This window comes from Wolffia australiana, chromosome 1 (genome assembly GCF_029677425.1).
Source record: "Wolffia australiana isolate 7733 chromosome 1, ASM2967742v1".
Classification (NCBI taxonomy): domain Eukaryota; kingdom Viridiplantae; phylum Streptophyta; class Magnoliopsida; order Alismatales; family Araceae; genus Wolffia; species Wolffia australiana.
The window spans coordinates 1,697,104-1,707,500 of NC_135835.1; the positions used below are offsets into that span (position 1 = coordinate 1,697,104).

The window sequence follows — 10,397 nt, forward strand, 5'->3', positions numbered from 1 at the left end:
CTCATGTTTGGGATGAAAATATTCTAGAACACTCTTTACATGAATCTGATGTCGGGGTCCTATACAAGAACCACCTATCTCAATTGTTAAATAATGTCACAATCTTTAATATCACCATTTTGAAGAAACAATCACTAATCAATTAGAAAGAATAGTAAATAGCGAATACCTTTTTTCCACTGCTGTTTCGGTCCGTGTTTGCTTACCCATTTCTAGAAATGGTCGTCAGGGAAGGGCATTATTATAGAATTATAAGGACCTCTTAAAAAAAATGGGCAACGAATCGATAGTCTGAGCATGATTTTGGCAGAAGATTGACACGCTAGTTTAAATTTCGTACATTAGATCAACTGGGTGTGGCCGTTTTTGGACCTTATACTTATTTGGTCATTTGACCTTCACAGTTTTTGGCTACTGTCTATAAGCATGTAGAACATGTTGAACTTTTCAAACATGATTCTTCATTATTTTCCAAAACATCCAAAACAAAATTATATACTATCGTAAAAAGTGCATGCCATACAATGTACTGACGAATTATGTTAACACAATGGCTTTCCATTTCAAAACATCTTAATGATTAATTCTTTTGTAAACTCGTCCCAAAATCTATACAACTAAAACGACATTTCACACCAGATATATTAAACAAAAAAAATATAAAAACTACCATATCACCTAGCAGCAATGGAGAGCACACCATTTCATCTGTGATATTTCCTGATATCCTAAACGAAACATGATTTTCATTTAACGCTTCAAAAAAGGTTTTCTTTGTCAAACACCCAAACATTTCGGTTTGTCTTCGCTTATCCCCTCTTAAAACTGTTGACGCTATCATCATAACGATCAATATCAAAAATCCGCATTCTCCCATCAATGTCAGCACCAACATGAACTAGTACGCCATAACTCAGATATATTTATGTAGGATTTAAACCGTAATTAACTTTTAATAAATCACTCTGTACTAATTCTAATAAAGGATTTAAAAATTAAAAAACTTTGGAATGGAGTAGACTTGTCCCAAACCATGTCAAGACGTTTGGCCTAATACTTTCAGCCACTTGGTATGATGCATCCCGTCCCATCGAAGAACACTAACTCGAAGTTAGAGAGATAGAGAGTGATGGAAGGGGCATTCTGTTAACGTCTACCGTCGTTTCAGATCTCGCTGCAAATGAAAAAGAAAATATGTTCAGTGCCAACGCAAAACCCGAGATTATCAAAATTAAACTTTGCTGAGAATATGAAAAGAAATCATCGACCACTTCTAAAATCAGCAACGATAATCTTTTTTTGGAAAGGAAAAAAAACGCATGCAATAAGATATTCTGGATGTTCATAGTCCCATAAGATCTTTAACTTATTTCTATGAGATGGCTCAATGCGATTAGATAGAAAAATCATAATCCACTTACCCGAGGGCCGCGGGCAGCCTCTTGAGGCCTCCTGCTGTTTAATGATCTTTGGGATTGGATCAGTTGAGGACTATCATGCTTATAAAAGGCCTGCAATGTTCTAACCAGAAATGGGCGGACGATGTTGACCTCCATCGCTGACAAGTTCTTCATCTGCAATTTGCAAGAAACATCACAGCTAAAGATGCAAGCCATACCTCGTGCCAGGTCAGCAAACTGAAACATGAATAAAAGAACAATCTTTTCCACAGGACAAACAATGTGATCCCCATTGTATCTAGGGACGTTTTCATTATTTCATCACTAGGGGTATTTTCATCATTTAATGTTTCAGGGCTTTTCCCTTAAAATAGTAGTCCTCGATCGGGGAGGGTAGACAAGAAATAATCAAAGTTGTGGGTTCTTGTATCTCCTCCCAGGATGACACTCTTCCTACCGTCTAAATACTAATGCCGATGATCTTTCCGGAGCTCTTATCGATGATCTTTCTGCCAGCTTCCCTCTTTATCCCTGACTTCCCAGATAAGAACTTTTGGGTTCTTGTACACAGACTATACTTTGTTTGTATTTTGGTTTGAGCCTTGACTGAAACAATGACAAAATGAATTTTATACAATTCTTATCTATTGCCTCCCCAGCTAGCTACAACTAAAGCCACCAAACATGACTTTGTCACTTCCATGAGAAAAAGAAAGGAGGTTGGCAACTATAGCGACCACTCCTGTCATCTCCACTGCCGTTTCCAATACGGACACAGATATCATAGCCAAGATCAACATGACATCTCTGGTTCAAAAGCATCTTCCTCCATCTGTATCTTCTTCCTCATCTTGTTTGAAAGCTCTTTTACTTTATTTGTCCCCACCAACGATTTTACTGGTTTCTTTTCATGATGCCCTGACCAACTATCTTCTCTTTAACTCAATCCGTTGCTTTGGACTGTTACAGTTCTCCAGTCTCTCTGATGAGATCTGCAGCAAGGTAGAAGCAACAATTTGCGCTGCATGAAGCGCCATAGTAAATTGCTACAACAGGCTATCTGATAATGTTTCTCAAAGATATTCAATGGAAATAATTGCAATATGCAGTCCCAGGTACGAACAGAGAAGCATGAGAGATAGAAAATGAGAGAATAAGGGATGGAAAATTATGCAGGGAGCATTCTACAAAGGGGCTGATGAAATTAGGAAAGGAGAACACCAGCGAGGAGATCTGTATCACAGAGAGAGTCTAGAAGAGGAAAGACCAAAAGAGAGATGGAGACAGACAGCCAGACAGAGAAATGGAGAGTGAAATATAGACCTTGCCTGAGTTCTCTTGAAAGAAGGTCCTTGACTTTGTACCTATAGGCTTGTTCTGAACTGGGACTGTCATCTTGTGGCAATGAACGTAGCTGAGTCTAATACTGCCTTGCTTCATGGCTATTACTGTTTCTCTTCTCAAAGATGATGGACACTGAAAGCCTCTAGAAAGGGGATGTTGGAAGATTAGCCCCAAAAAGTTATCTTGCATCCTTGTTCTAAACACTATTAACGGTGTTCCTTGTATATCTTAAAATCACATGGCAGAAGGCAACATTTAGCACTAATACTGCCAGGATCGTGTTGTATTTCATAATAGTTGACAATATGAGCATGTCTATAGCTGTGTAGTCGACAACCAGATAGAATTCCAGAGAGTGAGGCACTTGTGCTACTCATGACATGCATACTTGGTCGAAGTCGGCCTCATACTAGGTGATCATGTTGAGCTGGAGGACAAGATGCACGAAAAAATCAACAGGGAGCTCGATGAAGGAGACTAGGTTGAATAATGAAGACTACATAGAATTCAGATGAGTTATCAATGTGTTTTTCCACCTACATAAGTACGCAACATGCATTCAGCAGGATGGGTAATATCACCACTGACTTAAGTGCAACATGCTGATGACAAGTTATTTTTCCAAATTTCATTATCCGGGAAGAGAACTTTCCACCAGTCAAAGTGCTAGTGAACATCGTCAATAGATGCAAAATAGCAAATACATACATCCGGCGAGAAGAAGCTGTGCTTCGGACAAAGTTTTCTATTATTATCGGGAATAACGGTATATCTTTGACATCATACCTCATCAATTGTACACTCTACCATCAGGCAATCATTACGGAAATCCTTTTGTCAAATCCCGGCCATAATAATGAAAGCCCCAACTACTTCGAGTTACTTATTTTACGTAAACTTATCGGATTCCATCCTCTAAACAGAAGAAACCATACCTTGACAGCATGGGTTCGACCAGAAATCGTCTCTAATCCAGTTTCCACCTTGTGAAAACGTACATCTTTGATATCTTCGATCAACGACCTCACCATGTAGATATCCGGGATATCGTCACGCGCACTACACCATAGAGGTGATTCGTAGATCGAAATATCACATAGTTCACAAAGAAAATGAAAAAAAATGTAACTGAGCGTGATACATACTGATCAAACAAAAGTCTCGAAATCTCAACGTAGTGGAACGGCAGGGCCTGAAACTCTCTCGGCGACTCGCGCTCCGCCTCCAAGACCTGCGTCAGGTTGTCTGCGAGAAGATCTCAGCATTATGTTTCCTTTTTAAGAAGATTGCAACTGAAAATTGAGATTACTTCAATATCGCATCTACGATTCAGAACAATTGACCAAAAGTTCTCACCGATTGACAACCACGCCGGCGGTCTGATGGCGCACTTCCCGCGCTTCTTCATCGCCACCGCAAGCCATAGGGGAACTCTCACCGGAATCTGCGGCAGAAACGGCCCGAAGTCTCCCTGACAGCTCACGGACCAAAGAAACGGTTCCACTCGTCGGAAAATTGATCGAATTCAAAAGATTAATCGGCTTAGGGCGCTCTGACAGATTACGCAAATCATGTGAAGAGCTCCCATTCGCACATTCGGCACGATCTCCACCATCTCATCCTCGGCAAGAAACTCCACCTGCGTCAAGAACGAAGAAAAAACATCAGAACTCTTCGCAAAGAGTGAAATCTGGAAACAATTACCGATAAAATGGCACAAGATCATAGCTGAACAACCTCTGGGGCCGAGAACACTGCCAGATGAGGATCAGATTGCCCAGCCATAATCTAGGGTTTCCTAATCGCCTGTTGAAAAAGAGAGGGAAAGGCCTGCAAATTTGAATCCCGCAATAAGATATTTACTGAAATCTAATAATTTTCTAATTCGACTTTTTTCTCGCTGACCTCTTCGAGTTTGAGGGGTAACTCCGTAGTTTGTTTGGTATTCCTTGACTGTGTCTGTGTGAACGACACTTGGACGCAAAATTACATAAAAGTATAAGTATCGTCCAAAGGTTGCATTTGGACCTCGGAAGCATAATTATTATCAAAGGTAAGGACTACGCGTCCGTTGACATTTGAGGTCGTGCTGGCTGCGGCACGTACGGATGGACGTTGACTGGCCAACCGGATCTCGCTATCTCTCTCTCTTAAAACACATCTCTCTCACTATCTCTCGTCTATCTCCTCTCTCTCTATCACTATCAATCTTCTCTACATATCCGTGTGAGGCTTGATGTGTTAGCTGAATGCGACATCTCTCTCTCTCTATCTTCTTAAATAATCGAGTGTGAACGAAGTAGCGCTTGAGGTCTTGGCTGAAGGAGACATCTCTCTCTCTCACTATCTATCTCTCTCTCATGCTTTGACGCACCCATAGGGCGGCGCACACGGGGAGACTTGTCAAAATTAATGATAAAGTAATTGGCATTTTTGGTTTTTATTCGATAATTATAAGGCGATATCGAAGAATTAGACGGTTTATAAAGATCGATTAAAACATTATATCTAAAAAAGTAACATATAAATGATGGAAAATCATCCGGGTCGTTACATAAAAAAGGACGGTTTAATGCCATACTGGCTTCAAAGTACCAGGATAAATGTATCATAGAATTCGCAAACGAATATACCATAAAGGCAGCAGCGAGGTGACGTGTCGAGAGGAGAACCGTCCAGTAAGTCGTCGGGTTATCATCGGACGGCTGCGACCTCGTGGGAAACAGGTGGGCGAGATGGATAAGCATAGCAGTTTGGGGGGGCTCGTGGGACCTATTTCCGCCATTAATGTCATGGACGAGCTTCCAAAGCATACAGTCGTCCCCCTGCGCGTGCGAGAAAGAGAGCGGAGCAGGTCAAAGCTTGGCCGAGGTCCAGAAAAGGTGAAGAAGAACAAACCCTAGAGAAGCCTCGATCTTTCCCTCTACTTCCTCTCGCTCGTCGTCTTCCTCGCGAATTCGACGCCGATGGGTACCGTGACAGTCTTTTCCTCCCCGTAATTTCGCGCCGGACGGCGGAGAAGGACGTGTTCGCTTCAGATTCTGTGATTTTCCGGCGGATCGGAGTTTCTTTTCTTCAGGTTCGTCGATTCCCCTTTCGCCACGTTTCGGATCGTTTCCATGGGGAACTGCTTCTATGTGAGGATCAAGGCGGAGAGTCCTCCCCACTGTAATACAGGTTAGAATAGGAACGATCGATGCGTTGGAAGAACTCGATTCTCGAAGTTTCCTGTTCCTTTGATTACTCTTCGACTTAGAAATCAAGGTTTCTTGATCCGCAGATGGAAAGAGAGATAGAAACGGCCTCAGCGTGGGTAGCAGTCGGACCTCCGCCGGCTCCGTCCCTCCGACGCCGAGGAGCGAAGGCGAGATCCTTCAGTCGACGAATCTGAAGAGCTTCACCTTCAACGAGCTCAGAAGCGCGACTAGGAACTTCCGTCCAGACAGCGTTTTGGGAGAAGGCGGATTCGGATCCGTTTTCAAGGGATGGATCGACGAGCATACCTTCGCCCCCGCCAAGCCCGGAACAGGAATCGTAATCGCCGTCAAGAGGCTCAATCTCGACGGCCTTCAAGGCCATCGAGAATGGCTGGCAAGTCTCCTTCAACTCTCTAAATCTCTTTCTTCCTCAAAACTCTCCTTCAACCGGAAGTAAATCTGCAGACAGAGGTGAACTATCTGGGCCAGCTCTACCATCCCCACCTGGTCAAGCTTCTCGGTTACTGTCTGGAGGACGAACACCGGCTGCTCGTGTACGAGTTCATGACGAGGGGCAGCCTCGAGAACCACCTCTTCCGAAGTAAACAAAACCTTCAATCTCTGATGATGATCGCGATGGGTTTCTGAGATCGACGGTGGGTGATTCTCAGGGGGGTCCTATTTCCAGCCTCTTTCGTGGAAGCTGCGGGTGAAGGTCGCTCTGGGAGCGGCGAGAGGGCTGGCCTTTCTCCATAGCGCCGAGACCAAAGTCATCTACCGTGACTTCAAGACCTCTAACATTCTCCTCGACTCGGTAATCATCGCCCTTTCATTCATGATGATGATCATCATCATCATGGCTACATGATCATGATAGTTTCGGGGGTGGGGATGCAGGATTACAACGCCAAGCTGTCGGATTTCGGCTTGGCGAAGGACGGGCCGACGGGGGATAAGAGCCATGTATCGACTCGGGTGATGGGCACTCACGGGTACGCCGCGCCGGAGTACCTCGCCACAGGTGAAGTGAAAGGAGATGGCTTTGTTACTGGGTTTGGGTTCTGAGCGGGGGTTGTTGGTCTTCTTGCGCAGGGCATCTGACGGCGAAGAGCGATGTGTATAGTTTCGGAGTGGTGCTGCTGGAGATGTTGTCTGGAAGGAGAGCGATCGACAAGAACCGGCCGGTCGGGGAGCAGAATCTGGTGGAGTGGGCGAGGCCTTTCTTTGCTAATAAAAGACGGATTTTCAGGATTTTGGACCCTCGGCTTGAAGGGCAGTACTCCATGGCCGGAGCTCAGAAGGCCGCGGCGCTGGCGGTTCAGTGCTTGTCTTCCGAGCCCAGAGTCCGGCCGACTATGGACCAGGTGGTGGTCGCCCTGGAGCAGATTCTCGCGGCTAAGGACTCGGCCCGGTTCGCCCCCGGGCAAGCCCATGACCACGTCCGCGCCCACGGCGGAAGAACTCGCCGGCCGGAATTTCAAGGGGTCGCCAGCGGCGGGAGAGTTCCTTATCCTCGGCCTTCTGCATCCCCTTTGCTTGCGTAGACGGACCGGAGTTGGAGTTGCTCGCGAGAGGTCTGATGAGGTTCTCCGACGCCCACATGAGGTGTGGCTCTCGCTCTATATATTTTATCTCTATCTCTATTTTTTGACGTTGCCTGCCATGTTCTTGTATAGAACACGCTCACCTGTTATTTATTTGTCGTGGGTTTTTGTCCATGCGGTTGTCTGTAAAAAATTCCATCAGATCTTTCTCTTTATAATATCGAACGCGCCTACAAGTAGAGAGTCGCTCTTTACGATACTGAAGAGGTCACGCACGTTCTCGTGTGTTTATCTTGGTTTTCCCTGAGTCTCCATCTCCGGATACTCTCTCTACCGTATTTTATCGCTATCGTTATCCATGGAATTGTCCAGGCCAGATTTCCATCTTCGCTTGGTTGTCTTCGGCTTTTTCAGAGACACACTCTCTCTCTCTGTGGGTTTGTGTTTCTGGATATTTTAGGTTGGTGGGTTGTAGCTGTCTTCTTCCTGTTTATCACATGCAAGCATTGCGATGTTTGCCTCAATAACACGACAACGAGCCGTTCAAAAAAAAAAAAACTTCAACTAGAAGACAAACCTCAGCGCAAACTTGACGAATTCTCGCCTCACCTCTCATTTGAACTGAACCAATACATTAGGTCAACGCATTTTCTCCAACGCCAGAGACTTATTTTCCTCAAAGAACATGAATATGGGAGAAAACCTCAAAAACGCAAGAAGGTGAAGGGGAAAGAAAAGAAAACCCAGAGGAGAGCCGAGCTCGTCCAGTGGGCCGAGCTTCTGTTATTCCCCGCAGCCGCGCGGTACTGGTTTAAAGACACGGAGAGAATGACAGAGAAGGGAAGAAAAAAAGAAAGAAAGAATGAGAAACAACGGGGGGATAGACGGCTAAATGGTGTAAGGAGGGGGGAGGGGGAGACCGAGGACGGCGCCGCAACGAAGGAGATTATCAGGCGGGTTGTACTCATCGCGAAGGGACTTAGCCGGGGAGAGCACGCTGATGTAAATCTGCTGCCCGAGGTACTGCCTCTCCCATATCTCCGATCTCAGATTCCACATTCCCGCGTTATCGAAAGTCAGCATTATCGCCGTCCACGACTTGGGATACACCTGAATAGTATGCCTGCTCACCGCGTCAAGAAGATTGTACGTGCTCCTCTTCTCCGGCGACCATTTCCTGCTCCCCATCCTACACCAAAAAAAGAAGAAAAAATTAGCAGTCGGCCGTTTCAAATGAGAGGTGAGGCGGAAGTTCCTCTCTTACCCGACGGGGAAGAAGGAATAGCCGTCGAGGTGGTAAGACTGCAGACTTCTGGTCGGGTTCTCGAGGATAATCTCGATGAAGGTCCGGAAGGTGGCCTGGAGAACGACGGGGGCCACCTTGATGGACTTCTCCAGCTCCCTCGGCGGCGTGTCCTCGATAGTATCGTACTTGAAGACCTTCTTCGCGACGCCGAAGTATTCCGCCAGCTTGAGCGGCGTCGGCCCGCCGGCGAAGGAAGCTCCGTTAATGGCGAACCTCGTCTTCCCCCCGACGGACCCGACCGAGTTGGCCAGCACGATGGTCCGCGTGATGTTGATGCTCCCGTAGTGGTACGAGCCCTGCGGGTTCGGCCGGGCCGCGCTCGCGGTCAGGTTCCACCGGAACGACCGCCACTGATTCAGCGACCAGGCCCAGCCCACCGGCGCCGGCGGCAGGTCCGGCGACGGCGCCACCTTCGACCCTTCGTAGCGTATCACCGCCGTCGCGGCTAGACTGTACTTGGTGAACCGAGTCGACGCGACCAAGTAGTAGTCTCTCGGGGTCTGGTCCGCCGTAACCAGAACGGAGTAGCACTGCCCCGCGTGCACGTCCAGCGACTCGTAGGAATTCTGCATCGTGTGCGAGCCGTCCATCTCCACGAGCGTCAAGGCGTGGCCTTGGATGCGGAAGTTGAGAGAGGTTTTGAGCCCCACGTTGCAGACTCTGTAGCGGTAGACCTTGCCGGGGGCCATGGTGAAGAGGGGCTCCTCGTTCTTGCCGGCCTTGTCCTTGCCGCTTCTGCCGTTGATGAGAATGCCGTTGGGCCGGCCGAGGGTGCGGCCGCTGTCGAGGATGGCGCGCAGGGCTTTGTGGCCTTTGGTGTACCAGTCGCCGATTAGAACGGTGTAGTCGTCCGCCGGGGGGTCGAACGGAACGGGGATGAGTAGCCGGCTGTTCACGCGCAGCCCGCCGAAGCCGCCCGCGGCCTTGTGCAGCCCCAGCGAGGGGAAGTAGAAGAAGCTCCCGATCTGGTCCTTCACCTGGAAATGGTACGTGAAGTTCTTCCCCGGCGGAATCGGGCAGTTGGTCTCCGCCACGCCGTCCTGCCACGGGTTCTTCCTCTGCTGGATCCCGTTCCTGCTCGCGAAACGGGGTTAGGAACGGACGGGAAACGGTTGAAGAGGGAAATTGATTTACCAGGAGAGGAGGAAGGGCTCGTCGAGCTGGTTGAAGAGGTTGATGACGATGTTGTTGTTGGAGGTGGAGTTGATGTTCGGCCCGGGGAATTGGTTGTTGATGAGGATGACCTTCTGAGGAACGCCCAGCGGCGAGATCGTCCCGTACGTGACCTTCCATGTGAAATACAGATACGGGTCCTCCGCTTGCACCGCTGCAAGCCCCAGAACGGCGAAGATTACCAGCAGTGCCACCCGCTCCATGGTATTCTGTGTGACTTCTTCCCTTAACTTAACTTTGATGGAGACGATGATGGTGGTGGTGGTGGTGGTTTAACGAGAAGACATGGGAGGTGCGCTCGATGTAGGGGAGAAGGAGAGGAAAGTGGGACGGGCTTCTGTTCTAGGTGTCGAGCTCTTCCTTATAATCCCTCTTGTGGATACCAAATATGGGGAGGTCTCCACTGTTTCAAGGCCATGACTCGAGAAAACCA

At 47.4% G+C, this 10,397-nt stretch overlaps 3 protein-coding genes across 4 annotated transcripts in view; 1 reads left to right on the forward strand and 2 right to left on the reverse strand.

Moving 5' to 3' along the window:
* Positions 1–902: 902 nt before the first annotated feature.
* On the reverse strand, positions 903–4,667 carry PSF2. Of its 2 annotated transcripts, XM_078572629.1 has the most exons (8): positions 4,650–4,667; positions 4,482–4,574; positions 4,309–4,383; positions 4,101–4,215; positions 3,890–3,989; positions 3,680–3,803; positions 1,422–1,574; positions 903–1,174 (listed from the first exon to the last, which is right to left on the reverse strand). In XM_078572629.1, exons 2-8 carry the CDS (start codon positions 4,527–4,529, stop codon positions 1,154–1,156), a joined length of 636 nt encoding a protein of 211 aa, XP_078428755.1. In that variant the 5' UTR covers positions 4,530–4,574; positions 4,650–4,667; the 3' UTR covers positions 903–1,153. The 2 variants fall into 2 exon arrangements, with proteins under 2 accessions (XP_078428755.1, XP_078428764.1); XM_078572638.1 differs by lacking the exons at positions 903–1,174; positions 1,422–1,574; positions 4,650–4,667 and adding an exon at positions 1,593–3,171 and having other exon boundaries at positions 4,482–4,608.
* Positions 4,668–5,523: 856 nt separating this feature from the next.
* Positions 5,524–7,657, forward strand: LOC144700988 (receptor-like cytoplasmic kinase 176). The gene is made up of 6 exons (XM_078572618.1): positions 5,524–5,921; positions 6,025–6,339; positions 6,411–6,542; positions 6,613–6,755; positions 6,839–6,962; positions 7,034–7,657. Exons 1-6 carry the CDS (start codon positions 5,864–5,866, stop codon positions 7,483–7,485), a joined length of 1,224 nt encoding a protein of 407 aa, XP_078428744.1. The 5' UTR covers positions 5,524–5,863; the 3' UTR covers positions 7,486–7,657.
* A 393-nt stretch (positions 7,658–8,050) lies between these two features.
* Positions 8,051–10,397, reverse strand: part of LOC144700980 (L-ascorbate oxidase homolog) — a 2,534-nt gene continuing 187 nt past the window's right edge. Inside the window, exons 1-3 of the mRNA XM_078572606.1 lie at positions 9,926–10,397; positions 8,750–9,865; positions 8,051–8,674 (exon numbers count right to left, since the gene is read on the reverse strand). The exon at positions 9,926–10,397 is cut by the window's right edge and continues 187 nt beyond it. Coding sequence (XP_078428732.1) covers positions 8,374–8,674; positions 8,750–9,865; positions 9,926–10,167 — 1,659 coding nt within the window. The 5' untranslated portion in view covers positions 10,168–10,397 and the 3' untranslated portion in view covers positions 8,051–8,373. The remainder of the gene's footprint in view (positions 8,675–8,749; positions 9,866–9,925) is intronic.